General features: G+C 45.6%; 2 protein-coding genes across 3 annotated transcripts in view; one reads left to right on the top strand and one right to left on the bottom strand.

The window, feature by feature from the left end:
- Window positions 1-659: 659 nt before the first annotated feature.
- Window positions 660-1605, top strand: MPC1L (mitochondrial pyruvate carrier 1 like). The gene has a single exon (XM_059385266.1). It carries the CDS (start codon window positions 1051-1053, stop codon window positions 1603-1605), a length of 555 nt encoding a protein of 184 aa, XP_059241249.1. The 5' UTR covers window positions 660-1050.
- A 3182-nt stretch (window positions 1606-4787) lies between these two features.
- Window positions 4788-19808, bottom strand: part of CXHXorf38 (chromosome X CXorf38 homolog) — a 17695-nt gene continuing 2674 nt past the window's right edge. For both annotated transcript variants that reach the window (XM_059385400.1, XM_059385401.1), the window contains 5 exons: window positions 16109-16228; window positions 13949-14098; window positions 13474-13653; window positions 7855-8037; window positions 4788-6351 (listed from right to left, as the gene is read on the bottom strand). In XM_059385400.1, the coding sequence (XP_059241383.1) occupies window positions 7876-8037; window positions 13474-13653; window positions 13949-14098; window positions 16109-16228 (612 nt within the window). In that variant the 3' untranslated portion in view covers window positions 4788-6351; window positions 7855-7875. The remainder of the gene's footprint in view (window positions 6352-7854; window positions 8038-13473; window positions 13654-13948; window positions 14099-16108; window positions 16229-19808) is intronic.

Genomic DNA, 19808 nt, shown 5'->3' with positions numbered 1-19808 from the left:
TCAATCGATATTAACTATTAGGTGAAAGACTGTTGGAGTAGAACTTCCATAAACTCTCAAAGAGAGTTTGGATTATTTGTTGATTACAGAGGGGAGAAACCTGGCAGACAAAGCCTTAACAAAATCAAACAAACAACAACAACAAAAAAATCAAACTTAATATCACCAATGATAGAACAAAGTAACATCAGGTGCCTTCCACTGTGATGCACTAAGGACACACCATCACATGTGTAGTATTCTTGCCCCCAAATATTTGTTTATGAGAAAACATATAAATCCAAATTAAGGATATTCTGAAAAACCACTGACTTGTACTTTTCGCAAAAATGTCAATGTCATAAAAAGAAAAAATGCTGGGAACTCCTCTACACTAAGGAAGATTAATCTAAAAGAGGTAATTAAATGTGAATTTTGACTGGATCTCCCCTCTCCCAACAAAAAAGAAAAGAAACATCCACAAAACTCTAAATTTTAAGTATGCACTGCATATTAAATAGTACTGTACATAAAAGTATCTGAGTGGATTATTGTACTGTGATTAAGTAGGGAAATGTCCTTGCTAAGAGCCAGATGCGGAAATGTTTAGGGGTGAAACGTCACTCTAGATGCAACACTCAGGCAAATTGTGTAAGGATTAAATTTGTGCACCTGGTTGAACGATATTGTATCACATTTAGTCCACATTGCCCACAGACCGGACAGAACAATCAGAGCTTCCCTTTGGATACAGAGGAGAAGCACACAGCTGGACACTCACCTCCCTGGGTGGCGCACGGAGCCCTGGGAGTTTTACGGTGGTCTCCGCAAAAGGGCGAGCGGAGGATGAGGCTGCCAGAGAAACAGAAATACACAAACACAGGACAGGGTTCACGCGCTGCACACTTTATGGCCGTGCTGCTCAGGCATGACGGTGAGGCCACGCCTCTTGCCCCTAAAGGCGTTATCTGACAGCAGCACGTGTCTGTCCAATGCACTTTACGGCAGTCACGGGAAGGTGCGGGGGCGTGGCTATACCTCCCGCACCACAAGCACACACGACAGCCGCACATGCTGTGTGGAGCACTTTATGGCAACCACGCAAAGGCGCGAGGTCACGGGTCCAGGCTGTGCGGAGTAGGCTCTGCATCCTACGTCATCGTGGGTTGGCTGTTATTTCTTTGGTGCTCTCATGCCTTGGAGATCATGGCGATGGTGGCGGCACTGTGGCGGAGTGCGAGGGACTATATGAAGACCAAGGAGTTCCGGAACTATCTGGCCAGCACTCACTTCTGGGGTCCCGTGGCCAACTATGGCCTTCCGCTGGCTGCCTTAAAGGACATGAACGCATCACCTGAAATCATCAGTGGCCGTATGAAAGTAGCGCTCATCTTCTACTTGATGGCCTTCATGCATTTCGCCTACCGTGTACAGCCTCGAAACCTGCTGCTGTTCGTGTGCCACAGCACCAATGTCTTGGCGCGGAGTGTGCAGCTGAGCCGCTACCTGAATTACTACTGTGGCGGAGGCGCGTCGGCGGCTGTTGGTACCACAGCTGCCATCACCCCCGATCCCACCAGCTGTCCTGTACCTGTTAGCGACCTTGACAATGATGACTCCTGTTAGGCAGCCGCCAGCCCCAACCCATTGCCCCAGAAGCGTGGTGGAGAGGGCCCGATTGAAACTTTGCAGCTTGCAAACATTGAACTGTTCTCCCTAAAGAGACCAGTGAAGTTTGGTTTTTACTCTAATAAAATTGCGAGTCTGACTGAAACCTGCAGTTTGGTTAATAAAGAAGAGAAAATAGAGCAGAACTGAAGGTGTTGAGTGTTGTTTATTTTGTGATCTGGAAATACAATGTTCTTAGGTGGGGGTAGATTGGCTGGTCTTCCTCTTCGCTGGACCTGCATTTGAGGGTTAGTTTTTACAGGGGAGGAAGAATGAATGATAGCGTTCCTGAGATGGTGTTTTGTTTCTTGTTTCGGGGTGTCCAGGTCAAATAATGCTTGGTAGCATACATGATTTTTAAAACTTGGTACAGGCACCTGCGTGGCTTAAGTCGTTAAGCGTCTGCCATCAGCTGAGGTCATGATCCCAGGGTCCAGGGATTGAGCCCCACATTGGGCTCCCTGCTCGTGGAGAAGTCTGTTTCTCCCTCTCCCACCTCTCCCGCTTGTGTTCCCTCTCTTGCTGGGTCTCTCTCTGTCAAATAAATAAATAAAATCTAAAAAAAAACAAAAAACAAAAAAAACTTGGTACAGGCATTAATCTCTTTGCAGCAAAAACAAGTCGGGGGATATTGCTACTGAGGGAAATAGTTGGAAGTGGGTTTAAATGAATTCAGTGAAATCCAATTTAGGCCTTTAAAAAGTACCTATTAAGAGAACCTAGAATCTCTTGGTGATTGGATAGCAATTAAAGAATCTATGGTGGAAACAGGATAAACAAACCTGAGTTTAGTTGCTGTCAACCCTGGATTCTAGGTAAATAGAAAATAAAAATGACAAAATCACAATCGTTTCCTCTTCTTGCCTAAAAATGGGGGGAAATGGCAGTCGGTAAAACTGATAAGACTATTGCCCTGTGGCTAGCTAGGATTGGGGACGAGGGTCAACAGCATTAGCTCACAGTGTCCCCTTAGGAATCTTATGGGTGCTAAGGACTTGTCTTTTTTTTTTTTAATATTTTATTTATTCATTAGACAGAGAGATCACAAGTAGGCAGAGAAGCAGGCAGAGAGAGGAGGAAGCAGGCTCCCCGCTGAGCTGAGAGCCCGATGTGGGGCTCAATCCCAGGACCCTGGGATCATGACCTGAGCCAAAAGCAGAGGCTTTAACCCACTGAGCCACCCAGGTGCCCCTGCTAAGGACTTGTCTTAAACCAGGTTAACATGACGTGGGGAAAGAAAAGGGTGGGGCTGTGAGTGTAAGGCCACTGTCTCTGCAGCAGAAGCTGCCTTTTAGGATTTGATGCCAAATCTGCCTCTGGAGATGCAGGGAGTTCCAGAGGGTTCTACGGGGTGAAGAGTGCTTAAACCCTACTTTTGTTAAAGATTTCGAATGCAGAGGCGCCTGGGTGGCTCAGTCGGTTAAGTGGCTGCCTTCGGCCCACTCAGGTCATGATCCCAGGGTCCTGGGATTGAGCCCTACATCGGGCTCCCTGCTCAGTGGAGAGCCTGCTTCTCCCTCTCCCTCTGCCTACTTGTGCGCTCTGTCAAATAAATAGTCTTAAAAAAAAAAAAATTCAAATGCAAAGGAGGGCCCCTGGTGGCGCAGTAGGTTAAGCATCTGACTCAGTTTGGGCTCAAGCTGTGATCTCAGGGTCTTGAGATCAAATCCCTCATTTCACACATAGTCTTCTATGTCATCATCTGGGAAGTGACATACCATCACTCAGCTGTTTCCTATTGGCCACGTGAACCAACCCCAGTACGTTGTGGGAGGAAAATACAAGGGTGGGAATACTGGGAGGCAGGGATCTTTTGTGGGGGGGGAGCGTCTTGGAGGCTGGCTACCACATATGGTTCTGAAATTAAATTTGTCATGCCTTTCTGAAACTCAGTATAAAGTAATAAAGCATGTCAGGTCATCACTCACCTTCCCCCAAAAGATGTCACAAAATGCTCAGTTTACAGTTGTGTGGTCATTACTAACATGCATATATCATGCAGCATGGGTTTGAGAAGCGAGCGGGAAAGAAGTCTCTGGAAGATAGTATTTTCATATTTATATAGTTCAGACTATATAATGTAGTAATAAAAACTAGTTCTTAAAGTTTCAAAATGAGTCATAACCTTTTGTCAAAATTTTTATTAAAACTTGAATTTTTCCCTTCACTACGTGAGTAGAAATTCATATATTTTTAGATCTGTCTTACAACATGTATTTTGTAATTTGAGTATATTTCAATCAAAGGCAGGTAGGTTTCTAATTAACCTGGTAAGGGAAAAGTAGGTAATAATCCCTACTGATAATTTCCCATTATTCTACATTTATAATTTAGAGGGCAAAATGATTAGAGAAAAAAATCCAAAAGATTCCAATGCCGCCAACTCTAAGGCAATGTTCCACTTACAGGATCTAATTTGTAGTATGCCCACCCAAGAGGCCTAACCCTTTGTTGCCTAGGATATTCATGTTTAAAGCCATATAAGTGATTAATACTTTAATAAAAATGAGGCTTTCAAATCATTAGGGTAACAATCACTTATAATCTCCCCAAACTATCAAATACAGTCCTTTCTGGCCTTCACAATTTAACCTGTCTACAGATCTCTTCTGCTACTTTATGAAGCCAATAACATTTTGAATTGGCAGAGCTATTTTTCCATAAGTTTTTGTTACTGACACACTTCTGTTATTACCTAGAATTCGTGTTTTATACTGAGCCTAATAAGTAACGTCCTTCTCCTTGGGTCCTCTGAGTTCCCTGGAAAAGCACAGGCTAAAATCCGAAGAATTGCCTTACCTTTGCAACCATAATGTCAAAACTCTTTCTCCTCTAATTCTTTCCACCTACTGTGTCACAGGGAGAGGAGGAGAGAGTAAATCATATTGTTGGATGGAAACCAGGCCCTTGGAGACAAAACAGCCCTGTGTGAAAGGGAGACCACCTCCTGGGCTTCTCCGGATGCTACCGCCTCCCCAGGGCCCTAGAGGTGGAGCTGACCCCCGCAAAAATGGGAGGCTACAACCTATTCCAGGGAATTTGACACATAAGTCTTATAGTTTGAATTTATATTGTTCACGTCTCTTGATTATCTTGAAATGAACAGACTGTAATTAAGAACTTTCAAAATACCAGGAGCACATGTTTGTTGAACAAATTTTATATGGGACAATGCCACAAACAGAATAGCCACATTTCTTCTAACCACCCCCCTCGACCTCAATTCCTCTCCCAGCAGTAACACAGCAAAGGAGCCTGGGACAGGCATACAACTTTCCCGACCTCTTACTGAAAAAGACAAGAGTTACAGTATACCATGCAATGCTGAACGTTCTGCTTCTGTTCCGTGTGTGTTAGAGATCCTTCTGTATCCCTCCACTGCAGCATGACGACATTCTTCTTTACAACCACAGAGTGCTCTGTGGCTTGGATGCGCTGGGATTTCACCAGTCATCTCTTGATGCCAGGCTCCCGGTGCCACTGTGAGCACCCCCCGTGTGTGCATCATGGGCCACGTGCCCAGATTCGTAGAGGAGAGGCCCTGTGCACGCTCCATTTACTTTAAAGCCCTCTCTGGACACGTCTTCCCTTTCTTCGATTTCAATGTAGTTAAATGTTGCCAGTATAACGTTTTCTGCACAGTATCTTTCATTTATCAGAGCAGACAATAAATCCAAGACGATGGCACATATAACATTGTCCATACCTTATACATCCTCACATCTGGCATCCTCTTCAGTGCCCAGCTGTGGCGGACACTTGATAAATGTTTGAGAGAGAAGGAAAAGCTAACTGGACACAAGGGATATGAGACGAAAGTGTTCATAACCCTAAGTTACTAAAGTTTGAAAGCAGGTCTTTATTTTTTTTTTTTTTTTTTTTTTTTTTTTTGTTTTTTTTATTATTTATTTGACAGACAGAGACCACAAGTGGGCAGAGAGGCAGGCAGAGAGAGAGAGAAAGGTTGAAGCAGGCTCCCTGCTGAGCAGAGAGCCCAATGTGGGGTTCGATCCCGGGACGCTGGGATCATGACCTGAGCCGAAGTCAGTGGCTTAACCAACTGAGCCACCCAGGCACCCCTGAAAGCAGGTCTTAACTTGGTTAGTGAATCAAGATTTAATTGGATCCTACCTTCCAGATGTACCTTACATCTAGAAGCTGGGAAATGTTTCAGCAATTTTCTTAGTCTGGGCATGGTTGTGAGAACAATGAAGATTCTTACTTTACTATGGAAGTTTTTTTAAAGAAATTGTGTGAAATGAACGGACAAAGAAAATGTACAATTCAAGACCCGTCAGTTAGGAACATCTGCCTTCATGCAGGGTTTACAGCATTTTATACATGCATTTTAATGTAAAAATATGCCATATATACCCCCACCCTCTGCTCACTGTCTACAGAGCACATCCTTGATGGGCAACCGAGCAAGCGAACGATGGCTTCCTTTGGGCTTGGAGCGGAAACACTTCCTCCAAGGAGTGCGGCAGGTGGCAATTCTGTCCCTGAAGGTCCAGAAATGACCTGGCCCGGTTAAGTACTGCTGGCTTTGAAAAGGAGCAGATGGAGGGGAGGGAGGCTGATCCCATGGACCACTGCATATGACTGGACAGTGGTTTTGCAGTTGAGGAAACAAACAGGACAAAGTCAGAAGTGGAGAACTCTTGGGGTAAAGCAACAGATGAAGTTACAGATGAGTTTGTCAATCTGTGGAAAGAAAATGATGTCTCTGAATTTCTGTTAAGAATGGTGATATTTCATCCTTAAATCTCATAACAAAGGACAAGGCTTAGTTAATAGTATGACACACATTCATGTGTAAGAATAAATTGTTGGTGGATCCTTCAGTCAACAAGTATTTGTGAAGCATACGAGGGCTAGGCCCTGTGCTCGGCACTGAGAATATATAGAACTGACCAGAAAGGGCCATGATGGCCATGGGAGGTGACTTTTCCCAGGAGTGTCATACACAAGCCAGCAACTGCAGAGCTTTCCCCGACGTCCCCATCTGTGATGCTGGCTTGGGCCCTCTGCCTGCTTTGGTCAGTCAAGTCACTGTGTTCTCCAGTCCCCCGCGACCAGCCTGGGCCCACCTCCTCACCCTACCGGCCTGGCCTATCAGAAACGGGGACCAATAATTCTGTACTAACCAGAAAAGGCTAGGAAATGGCCTTTCCAGAGATTTGTTTTCTTGCCTTCTTCCAAAAAGGAAGGATTTATACCTCAACATTTATATCACAGCCCCCCCACCCCCCGCTGTCCCCTGCTGCCGCTTGGGCATCCTCCTAAAAGAGACTTTCAGGAATGGGTGTGGGGACAGGGCTTGGGTGTCATTGGGTAGAGCACTCAGTGTGACCCTTCGTGCAGGCCTGGCCAACCACAGACTTTACTGCGTGAGGCAGTTTAAAGTTTAGGACCAGAAAAGAATCTTATCTTCTGAATGGAAAACAAAAACAAAAACAAAAAACCACCCTCCCCCAAAAACCCAATGCCCCAAACCCTAAAACCCCAAAATCAAAACAAACAAATAAAACAAGAAAAACCCTGGATGACAGCAAGTTTTGGCACAGCAGCATCTAACATTTTCTGGGCAGTTACAGATAACACAACACCAAGCTTATGAATATTAAAAAAAATATTCCCAAAGAGTCAAAGAAGTCTAGGACAAACCAACAAAAATTCCTTTTCTGTCTGGGCCAGGGTACTCTGATAAGTGTTTCCTTTTGCACAGAAAAGAAAAGCTGAGATTGAAGCCATGCTGACATTCACATAACAGGCCTGATTTCTATCAGAGGGCAATCTAAAACAATAGAAAATATTTAATTTCCTTTATTTGAAAGGAAAACCATGAAACATTGGAGACAGTGATTTTAACAAATTTTTCTTATGGAAATGAACAAGTTGTTAAAAGCTAGGTATCACTGGCATTGTTTTAGAGCTGACAGGCTTTTTGATGAAGTCAGAAAGTTGATCTACTTAAGACTAGACCAGTGACTCCAGGTATATTGGACTAAACAAAGCTGACAGGGACATTATGTTGAATTACTTCACAGATGTGAGAACCACCAATTAGAGCACAGAGCTCAGTGTCCTTTCTTTCAAATAATAAGGACACGGGGAAACTTCAGGTTAGACCAAACTGTGTGTTCATCACCGCCTTACATAAGAGAACAGGCATCAGGGTGATGAGGTTATTTTGTCCTTACTTACCGTCACATGCAGGAAATCACCTCAGGCCTTCCCTTCAGGTGTCTGGGCCCCAGGTTCCTTGGAATCTGGAGTTTGGTGCTGTAGATGGAGGCTGTCTAGCTTCTGCAGATCTCCTATAAGACCACTTCTAAGATCCTTATTGTTTCTCAGAAATTCTTTTACCACTTGCAGTCGGTTTAAGATCTGCAAGAGGAAATCATATGATGTACGGCTTAGATCATTTAATAGCAGGCTTGTAATTCAGATGGAAAACTTACTAGGTCCGAGACTGGCTCCTTTTCACGTGTCCGCCAATAGTTGGTTCTGGGGCCACACAAGGGGTTGTTTGTTTGTCTCCTCAATTTTTTTTGCTTTTTAAAGGCTAATATCCAAAATAGATGAGGAACTCGTACAACCCAATAGCCAAAAAACTCCAAATAATCCAATTAAAAATAGACAAAGGACCTAAATAGACATTTTTCCAAAGAAGATGTATTATTGGCCAACAGGTACATGAAAAGGTGCTTGACATTGCTCCTCATCAGGGAAACATAAATCAAAACCATGATGAGGGGACACCTGCGAGGCTCAGTCGTTAAGTGTCTGCCTTCGGCTCAGGTCATGATTCCCAGGGTCCTGGGATTGAGCCCTGCATCAGGCTCCTTGTTCAGTGGGGAGACTACTCCTCCTTCTCTCATTTCTCCTGCTTGTGTTCCCTCTCTCTCTGTGTCTAATAAATAAATGAAATCTTAAAAAAGAATAAAGAAAAACAACCACAATGTGATCTCACCACATGCCTGTTAGAATGGCCGTCACTGAAAAGACAAGAGATAACCAACATTGGAGAGGAGGTAGAGAAAAGGGAACCCTTGTGAACTATTGGTGGAATGTAAATTAGTGCAGCCAGTGTGGCAAACAGTACGGAGGCGCCTCAAAAAATTAAAAATAGAGCTACCCCATGATCCAGCAGTTCCACTTCTGGGAAGATATCTGAAGGAAACGGAAACACCATGTCGAAGAGATGATGTGCACCCCTGAATTCATAAGCAGCATTATTTACAACAGCTAAGACATGAGAACAACCTAAGTAACCACTGAGAGATGAATGGGTAACAAAGATGTGGTATATATATACAATGGGATATTTCTCGGCCATAAAAAGAAGGAAATTCCACCATTTGTGGTAACATGTAGGTCGGGTCATCACGTCGTATACCCTAAACTTATGTAATGCTGCATGTCAATTACATCTCAATAAAAATGGAAAAAATTTTGTAAATTCTTTTTTGCTTTAAAACCTCCTACATTTGTAGGAAAGGCCTATATAGCTACCCCATCTCTATATGTGTATATACACACATTTGCATATATATATATATATATGTTCATATAAAAATAAAATAAGGGGCGTGTGGGTGGCTTATTCAGTTGGGCAGTCAACTCTTGATTTTGGCTCTGGTCATGATCTCAGGGTTGTGGGATAGAGCCCCGCGACAGGCTCTGTGCTCAGAGTGGGGTCCGCTTGAGGTTCTCTCCCTTTCTCTCCCTCTGCCCCTCCTCCCACTCATGCATGCTCTTTTACTCTCAAATAAATAAAATCTTTTAAAAAATAAAATAAAATGAAGCCCTTTCGTTTGGAATTTGTACCTGCACATTTATTACTATTACATATATGTATACTTATTACTATTAAATATTTATAAAATATACATGTTTTAATAGTAATAAATATACAGGTACAAAATTCAAAATGAACACATTGGAACAAGGTAAAAAGTCAGTTTGACACAGTCAAAACAAACTTTTTAAATTAAGAATGGGGAAGGCTTATGCACGTTTATAGGTAAAGGGAGAAGAGGAAATAGAGGTAGAAAAACAGAAAGTCTGGAAAAATTAAGGAATATAGTCAGACAGACTTGGATTGTGAAGCCCAGCTTTACCACTTAACCAGCTTTGTGACTCTGGGCCAGACACCTGATCTCTCTGAGCTTCCTTGCACGTATGCAAATGGAGGACAATGATACCAACGCTGCCTAGGATTCTTAAAAGGACTAGAAATAATCTACTTCAAGCGCTTAGCGTCGCTTCAGGTATATCCTTTCCTTTCTATGGTCATTCCACAAATATTTATCCAGATCCAGTCTACTGCATGCTATGCACTGCTCCAGGCAAAAGATGCTTAGCACCTCCATTCCTCCAAACTCTTGGGCTTGTCTTGCACGTGTCTCTGTGCCCCTTCTCACCACCCCACGTGGGCTTTGAAGCCAGTATGGGCGACAGCCTCCTCCCAGCTCTCCCCACTCCTGGCCGCCCTGTGCTCAAGAGGGAAAGACTCTGCCCTTCCAATGGCTAACAAGCCACCCACACTTGCTTCTTCCACCTTCCCTTCTTTACCCCTGCCTGAAGGCCCTTCCTCCAGGTGTGCACCTGCCTAATCCACCGCAAGCATCCCCCCAACCAGAACACAACCTGCCCCTCAGCCCCAGGGGCCCCAGCCGATTGGGCTAAGTCCTGATCGCCCAGACTGTGCTCCACATAGTACTTCTAATGCTTAGAAGCAGCGCATACATACAACGTTGACTGTTTACTGCCTCCCCCTACCGGGGTCTTTGTTTTGTTCACTGACACACACCAAGCTTCCAGAACAGGGCCTGGCACATGGGAGGCACATGGTCTGTAACTATTTTTGAAATGTCATAAATGAAGGGTCATTTCCATCCCTCCTCCCCACTGCTCAAGGCTCCCCAGGGATCTCTGTGGAGATGGTCCCCCCCCACCCCGATTTTAAGAAATCACTAATGATTTTAAAGAATGCACAAATTCCTTACATGTTTCTCAGCTGCCTACTGTGCTTACCATGCTTTTGCTGAATGGCTAAACTTGCTGGACCCTAATAGAGCCCTGAGGGCTGGCAGAGCACGATGGAGGGGTCTTGGGTGGTGGCCAGAGGCTGCTGCGGATGGGCCCATGGTGGGCACACAGCATAGGTGTCCCAAGGGGCCTAAGCAGCTGCTGCTCCCACTTGGCTTTGGAGTGGAATGAATCTCGCAGGCACAGAGAGTGGATTTTAAGGGGAACCCCTTTTTAGAATGCTAGACATCATGGAGGTTCGTCAACTCAACAGAACGGGACGGTAATGAGCTCTGTCTGCTCGGCAGTCCCTGGCACCCCCAGGCTCCGTGATGCCCTGCCTGGAAACCGTCACAGTAAATTACCACCATGAACCTTTTTTCTCAAGTTGGCTTTCCAAAGTTAGCCATGCTGGTTTCACGAACACTAGAAACAGGTCTTGTGAAACAGTCACCAAAAAAGCCCATGGTCCTACTATAACCATGGTGTTTCTAAATTCCTGGATGCCTGGTTTTTCATCTTTTAGCATTTCAAATGAGAAGGCACCTTACCGCTGATAGTGTCTTACAATAAACTGGCAGTGGTTTTTTTCGATTGTTTGTTTCTTTCTTAGAAGTAACTGGATTCATGCTGTCTTACAGTTCATGGCACTTGCAATTCAATGGAATTTGGTTTATCAAATCCTCTGACTGTGGAGACTAACCCTAAAGTACACGGATGCCAATATATGGTACCGAACCTTCCAGAAGAGAGCGGTTCCACAGGCTGTGGAAAGCCAACTTTCAACTTCTTCGAGATAATAGGCCACTCAATCCTAACTTACATTTTGATCAATTGAAATAACAAGAGGGATGCCATAGTCTACTGAACAGAAAGCATGAGAAATGAGAATTTATCAGTGCTATCTAGAGACTCTGGGGACCCAGAGGACAAACCCACTCACCTCAATTTCCTGTTCGTGAAACAAAGATAATGAGGGTCAGAATTTACAGTAGCTAGCTCCTCGGAGATAGGGGAGCTGCAGGGCTGCAATGCAGAAAGGCATAGAACCAGGCAGCGAGACCCAGGCCTGCCCTCACTTGCCAGCCGTCTGGCCTGGCATCTGTCAGCGCCTGTCCTTGCGGTTGCTGCCTCCCGTGGTAAACAGGGGGATCTGGGCCCTGCCAGGTTCCCTGCCAGCTCTGAACTTAAACAGACTCCTGGCTTGAGTGCGCCACTATGGACGCATTTTGTTGTTCGGTACACAAACAGAAAAAAAGAACTACGGCTCCCTCAAGAGAGAAGACGGAGTTATTGACGCCTCTGGGGCCTTAAGCCTGATGGTCCCCCCTCCCCCATCAGGTTGTCTCCTGTTCCCCGAGGCTTCTAACAGAAGCCGCAGAAACAAAACTGGGGCTGGTTCTAACCATGTTTTAAAATAAAGTCAGATAAAACACACGGATTTAGAGAACAGAAGACGTAACCATCTTTTTCATTTCTGTACATGCCTATGGTGTGCTCGGGTGGGAGCATCCAAAAACCAGTGGTTTTCAATCCCTCTACTAAAGGAACTCACCAAGTTGAATGAATGAAGCATCTAGGTCAAGGTCAAAATGGTTAATAGAGGCCTATGGGGCAGTGAGGAGCAAGGCTTAATAAATGAAACACACACTTTGTATTAAATACACACTCTGTCTTTAAAGAGGTAAGCAGCAAAACTCCTTTCCTTGACAGGTAGAATGGAGAAGTAAAATGATTTGTCTAAGATCTCCTGGTGATTTAGAACTCCAATCTAGCAAGTACTGGAATATGTCTGAACTTTCCTAGTATAATTCTACTACTGTTCACTTTTTTTGTACCTTGTGTGTAACAAAGGGGATTCATTTGTCCTGTATTCCCTAGCAGGACTTAAGACCATCATCAACTTGCCATGTCCTAAGCTGGAAACCTTGCCGATCCTTTAACTTCTCCTTCCCCATCTTCTTCCAGCCCCATGCCACATTCCAAGTAATCTAAGCAGCCACTAAGAGCCATCAGCTCTGCCCAAGTAATGCCTCCAGAATCTGGCCCCTTTGCTGCCCCTCTAGTTTTTTTCCATTCTCACAGGGCTGTGACAGCCCCCTGCTAGCCTCCTGCCTGCAACTACCGCGAGTTAACTTTCTACAAGCCACAGCAGATCTATCCGATTTACTCGTTCTTGCTTAAAGACACCTGTTGGCTCCCCACTGCTTTTTGGGAACAAGGCCCAAGCCCCTTGAACAGCAGAGCAAGCCTTTCAAAATATGGCTCCAAGCTCACCTGACTGCCCTCGCTTTGGACCGTCCCTCCTACACCTGCCTTGTCACCACTCATGCCCCACTGTTCTTGTAGACATCTGCCAGTGCTGCCAGCTCCTTCGGCCAGCAGCACCCTTCTGCTCTTGCCAGTCTGCCACACTCTTGTGTGATTCTGCTAGTTCCAGCTCAACAGCACCTTCTTGGCAAAGTCTTTTTCTTGTAACCATCCCCTGACCTGCTGAGAACGCCTGGAGCCTTTTGTTCAGAACCCTGCTGTATCCCTTACCACATTGGTCCACTCTGTGCACACACTGGGCACTCGACTGTTGGCTGACCGAGTGAAAATATTTGTGGCGAAGTAATATTGGTCTGTGCCAAAAGCATACTCATTTCCGGAAGCGATCTGACTTCTAAATCAGAAACATAGCTGGAAGTCTGCCAAAAGGAGAGATTTTTCCTCCCCGGTGCCTTTCTTTGTATTGTTTACTCACACCGAGCGGATGATACTTTTTTTTTTTTTTTTTTTTTTTTTTACCTCTTCAGGCAAGACGTCTTGTTCTTGTGCTTGAAGATAGATCTCTTGAAGTTTTTCCTTTAGTAATTCCATCTCTATTTCGTTGACTTGACTCTCACTCAGATAAACTCCTGTTTCGTATTCACACCCATCGCGCTGATCTTCGTCAGGAATGTGAACAGCCCAGTCAGATGTCAGCAGCTGTTGGATTACCGAACAGATGTGTGAATGATGGAATGGAAAAGATGCTCCACCGGGTTGCTCAAAGAACTTGTAACTAAACATCTTTGACTGGATCCACTTCAGCAATACCCTGTGACCAGAGATAAGCTTCTCAAGCCCAGCACAATTCTGGATTTCGTATCAGCATCTCTCCCCCTGCTCACATTCTATAATGTCATTTAAATCTAAGAAACTCTAAATTCTAAATGAGAGACTGCAGTTGCCTTTTCCCCCTTAATTCTTTAGGACAAAAACTATTAAATCTGATTTTTACCTGTTCTATTCTGGTGTATGTTGCCACAATCTCTGGAATATTCTTGAATTCATTCAGGAAATTTTGGATCTTCATCTGAAAATCTCGAAGCCAAAGAGAAGACACTTTCATCTCTGAAGAATGCATGATTTCGTTACGACACTTAATCACCTACCGAAAGGCCAAAAAAAAAAAAAAAAAAGGACAGAATGTTTCAAAGTCAAATAACAGAGTAAATGGAGATTTTGTAGTTCCGAAGTAAAATTACAGGGCTGCCTGGGTAAGCCCAGTTAAATGTTTGGCTTCAGCTCAGGTCATGATCCCAGGGTCCAGGGATGAAGTGCCACATTGGACTCCCTGCTTAGCAGGGAGCCTGCTTCTCCTCCCTCTGCCCCTCCCCCTGCTGTGCTCAACTCTTGTTCTCTCTCTCAAATAAATAAATAAATAAAGTCTTTATTTTTTAAAATCATTTTAAAAAAGATTTTATTTATTTATTTGACAGAGAGAGGAATCACAAGTAGGCAGAGAGGCTGGCAGAGGGAGAGGGGAAAGCAGGCTCCCTGCTGAGCAGAGAGCCCGATGCGGGTCTCGAGCCCAGGACTCTGAGATCATGACCTGAGCAGAAGGAAGAGGTCCAACCCACTGAGCCATCCATGTGCCCAATAAATAAATTCTTTAAAAGGGGGGGGGGGCGCCTGGGTGGATCACTGAGTTAAAGCCTCTGCCTTGAGACCCTGCCTCATGATCTCAGGGTCCTGGGATGGAGCCCCGAATCGGGCTCTCTGCTCAGCAGGGAGCCTACTTCCCCCTCTTTCTTTGCCTACTTGTGATTTCTGTCTGTCAAATAAATAAATAAAATCTTAAAAAAAAAAAGCTATGTCACATAACATATGTCAAGTGGAATAAAAAAAAAGAAAAGAAAATAAAAATGATAGGAAGGCTTTGTTAATTACAAAATCCACAAGTGAGGCGTGTAGGTGCTACCAGGGCTTGAGGGGATGTTCAACCGCCTGCTACCTAGGAGTCATTGGAATCAGAAATACAAAGAAGCCTACAACTACAATTAGCCTTGAAATCTTGTGACTGGCTGGTTATCTCTTACACAATCCCCAAATCTCTTAACTTAAAACCTGCCAAAAAGCAAGAATATTGGTTTCTGGCTCTGGGTACACCCAAAGCTGAAGCAGACAATGCGAAAATCTTGTAAATATTGTTGGAACTCCAGGAAGCTGGGTCAAGGGGTTAAATATGTATCATGGAGCTTGAACTCACAACCCCAAGATCAAGAGCTGAGCTGAAAGCAAGAGTCAGAAGCTTAACCAACTGAGCCACCCAGGCACCCCATGTTTCATTTATTAATATATAATTCACACAAAGTCTTCCACATTCTTAGTTAAAAGATACAAAGGGGTCAACCTGGTACTGTGAATTTTTTGCCTCTGCTGAAAGCATGCAAGATTCTCAGTCCTTTCCACTGCTGGCATGCCAGCAAAATATACATGCATTTTCTCTGCATATTATATATCATCCAGGTATGCTATATATGCTTTTTGATGACCCTCAAAGAAATAAACGTGCAAGAGCTGTTCTCTGGTGTAACAGAGAAAGTCTAAATCCCCCAGAGAAAGTCTAAATCCATCGTGATCTCTTCTGACATTGTCCATTAGTGTTTATGCTTCCTTCAGTCCCGTGTGCCTTGGTCTTGCAACTATAGCCAAAGAAATTCAGAAGGGCAGGATTCAAATGTTGGCATATCATGGACAGGGTGGTGCACTGCTCTTCTATTTTTTTTTTTTTTTAAATATGGAATACTTTGCTTCTGTTTATGGCAGACCACGGAAGAGAAATCTGTGGTTTATCTATTTTGGCAGCAAACAGTATAAGATCAAGGTCCTGGGAAACCTCAGTGAGGGAGAACTAAGGGGTCCGTCTCCTACCTGCATTTGCATGGGGCTTCTCGGACATAGAGAAGGTGCATGCGCTGTGAGCCCCGCTAGCCCACTTTGCGACGCCAACCTTGAACCAAAGCCTAACATTCCTTGCACACCGCTGTTTCGGGGAGAGCCTGGGTGCTATGTGTGCATGGTTGCTTTGGCACCACAGGGTGCGTCTCTCAGCTGGTCTTCACAGTACCCACCCGACCGACTCTCACTGTGTGGTTTTAAATCTGCCGGCTCTTACCTCGGTGACTTTCTTTCGATCAACGGTGAAGTGATCGCAGGAGTTGATGAGACTTAAAAGAGCAACCGCATCACATTCCTCGGGGCCGGTTTTGTCTGCCAGTCCTCGGGGCATGAAAGCCTACAGTAGGGGAGGCACAAGGGACACCTGAGTCTCCTCCAACCCTAAGAGCTAGCGGGGACAGGTGTTATTTGCCCGCTTCCCAAATGATGACCGAAATTCTCTGAGGTTTCGAGGTTGAGCCTCATGAGTCCAAAACGCAAGTTCGGGAACCAGTGTCAGAGCTAAGCCTTGGCCAAGGGCGGTAGCCAAAGGGCTGCTCTGCCTGTCCCTCTGCTATACGGAAATACTTTAAACACTGGACAGAACTGGTTTCCTGTCCTTTCCTAACGGTATATAAGCAGGCTACATGGGTAGGAGGCACTGAAGTTTCAGTGGCTGAGTTGTGGAGAACATTTGAAATTTAAAAATAAGTTACTCCCAAGTGGGCACTTTAGGCGCCTGGGTGACTCAGTTGGTTAAGTGTCTGCCTTCGACTCAGGTCAGGATCCCAGAGTCCTGGGATCGAGTCCCTCAGATCAGGCTCCCTGCTCAGTGGGGAATCTGCTTCTCCTTCTCCCACTGCCCTTTCCCCTGCTCGTACTCTCTCTCAAATAAATAAATAAAATCTTTAAAAAAAAAAATAAAGATGACTTGAGCAAGTTCATACGGTAGCATAAAGTTAAGAGCCTGGGCTTGGCAGTGCGACACAGCTGGATTCAAATCTCAGGTCTGCCACTTGCCAACTGAGTGACCCTGGGCAAGTTACTTACCCTCAGATTCCTCATCAGTAAGTAGAGGATAAGTGTCTGAAGCTGCCTCGAAGGGCATTGCGAGAATTAAATGAGTTAATGCAGGGGAAGCACTTGCGCGGTGCCTGGCACGTGCTAAACCAACAGGCTGTAATGTTGGCAATTACCGTGTTGATGATGCAAGGCGAGCATGACCTCCCCAGAAGTTATAGATGGAATCCTAGGGTTTGAGATGCTCGATATACCAGAAGGGCCTTGTTCTGGCATGATCTTGCCTTTTGTGGGATTTTAGGGCATGGACCCCAGAGTGGTGTCACTGCAAGTCTTGGGTATGTTTCTTTCCTGAAAAGTCCCAACTTTACACCTGAGTGCAACCACTTCGCCAAGCTCAGAAGCTCACCAGTACATTCCTGCCAAGGGACTAGAAAAGATGACAGACTGCTTGCAGTAAGAACTCTAAATAAGGAGACCTGCTCCCTTGAAAAGAAATCCATCGCAGCAGGCAAGCAACAGCATTGCTCCCTACAGTACTGCTTATAATGGGATTCCAACATGGGCTTGCGGTCGGGGGCCCACACATGCCAAGGAGAGTCAGGGCTACGTTCCTCACCGTGCTGGAATCCTCCACTGGAACCTCCCATAATTAAGAACTCTGTAGGGCGGCACCTGGGTGGCTCAGTGGGTTAAGCCGCTGCCTTCGGCTCAGGTCATGATCTCAGGGTCCTGGGATCGAGTCCTGCATCGGGCTCTCTGCTCAGCAGGGAGCCTGCTTCCCTCTCTCTCTCTCTCTCTGCCTGCCTCTCCATCTACTTGTGATCTCTCTCTGTCAAATAAATAAAATCCTTAAAAAAAAAAAAAAAAGAACTCTGTAGGGACGCCTGGGTGGCTCAGTCAGTTAAGCATCTGCCTTCGGCTCAGGTCATGATCCCAGGGTTCTGGGATCAAGCCCCGCGTTGGGCTCTCTGCTCAGCATGAAGCCTGCTTCTCCCTCTCCCTTTGCCCCCTCTTGCTCTCTTGAACGCTCTCTCAAATAAGTAACATCTTAAAAAAAACAAACTTTGTATGCCCTCTATGACCCATATCCGAAGGTACAGTAGCCAGTAACATCACTCTTTCCACATCTTAACAGCCACTGACATGCTGAACCTCTGAAAGTTTATGATGCGTGCTATGATTTATTTTTAAAATATTTTATTTATCTCTTTATTTATTTAGAGGGAGCATACCAGCAGGGGGAGAGGCAGAGGGAGAGAGAATCCCAAGCAGACTCTGCGCTGAGCACAGAGCCTGACACGGGGTTTGAGCCCATGACTGGAAGATAATGACCTGAGCTGAAATCAAGAGTTAGAAGCCCAATCTACTGAGCCACCCAGGCGCTTGTGGATGCTATGATGTTAACACAGAAGGTAACTCGTGTATCAGAGCTAAACTAGGGCAAAAAAATTGAAGGAAAAAAATTTTTTTTTACCTCCTCTCCTGCTGGGAGGATGGTCCCCAAGTTAGAGGGGATCTTAGGTGTCTCAAAGCCAGGCATAATTTTTCTTCTCCATGACACGGTATGTCCTGCCTGACATTTTCTCACCAACATAGACCTGTATTTTCTACATTCATGTTTTTTATTCTCATCATTATTCCCTTTCTTCCTTAGAAGCTGACGGGGGCTCTGCTGTCTCTGGGCCACCAAAAGGAGTTTCTTAAAATGGTATCACATGCCATTTTGTATGTGTTCTGTATGTCAAATGCACAGTGGTGGGAAATGCGTGGTACTCCCTCCCCCTCCCCTCCCCTGCCTTTTCAGTGAGTAGGAGACGAGGTTGCAGAATCCAGCAGGGGCTGGATCACGCTGGGCTTCACTGGCCCTCGAAAGGAGTTTGCAGTTTATTCTAAGGACGTCAGGAAGCCATCCAGGGGTTTTAGGCAAGGGAAGAAAGTGATCTGATTCCCTCTCTTGAAGACCACACATTCTGCTGTGGGGAGAAGTACCCAGAGCAGCAGCAGAGGCGGCCAGGTGGGGGGCTGCAGCCAGCAGGAGGCAGGAGGCAGAGAGAAGGAACTAGCTTGCAGGTATAAACAAGGGGGGAATGACCAGGACAGAGGGAGGGTGGTAGCAGGTTGTGGCTGCTGGGGCCTGGCCACGGGGTTGGGGGTTAGAGATGAATCCTGCTTGAGGAGGAGGGAGGGAGTATGGCAAGGGGTGGAGCATGCTGCTGGACAGGGACACCTGGAGCTCAGAAGAGAGGGCAGGGCTGGGGAGACAAATCGGGGGGCCATCAGCATGAGTGCAGTACTGAACGGTGAACTCCACGGGCCGGGGCAGTATCGCCAGAAGAAGGGGACAGAAGAGGCCTGAGAAAGGCGGGTTGGGGATGGGAAGGAGGCTGAGGAGGAGCCAGGGAGCTAGGAGGAAACTCGTGGGGGACAGTGACGTCACCAAGTCATGAGTGCTTCAAGAAGCAGGGCCAGTTGTGCCAAATGCCTGAGAGGAGAGAAAGATGAGGCTGGAGAACTGAAGGTCAAACGTGCCCGACAAGGCAGATGCAGAGGGCTGGTAGGGCCAGGGGCCAGGCTGGAATGGCTTAAAGAGTCACGGGCAGCTGAGGAATAGAGCGCAGGCACAAAGCCCTTTCTAAGAAGCTCCACTGGGTATGCTTACGGGAGGCAAATACAGAAATGTGGGGAGAGAGCTGGAGGGAATGGCTCAAGGGAAGCTTTTCTTTTTATTATTTATTTATTTAAAAGATTTATTTATTTATTTGACAGACAGAGATCACAAGTAGGCAGAGAGGCAGACAGAGAGAGAGGAGGAAGCAGGCTCCCCCGCTGAGCAGAGAGCCCAATGAGGGGCTCCATCCCAGGACCCTGGGATCATGACCTGAGCCGAAAGCAGAGGCTTTAACCCACTGAGCCAT

The sequence above is a fragment of the Mustela nigripes genome, chromosome X (genome assembly GCF_022355385.1).
Source record: "Mustela nigripes isolate SB6536 chromosome X, MUSNIG.SB6536, whole genome shotgun sequence".
Taxonomy (NCBI): Eukaryota; Metazoa; Chordata; class Mammalia; order Carnivora; family Mustelidae; genus Mustela; species Mustela nigripes.
The sequence above is the reverse complement of the archived record's forward strand: the minus strand, read 5'-3'. Positions and strand labels throughout refer to the sequence as shown.

Bases quoted from the DNA above. Each gene is read 5' to 3' on its own strand.
- MPC1L (XM_059385266.1), top strand. From the start codon at position 1,051: ATGCTGTGTGGAGCACTTTATGGCAACCACGCAAAGGCGCGAGGTCAC.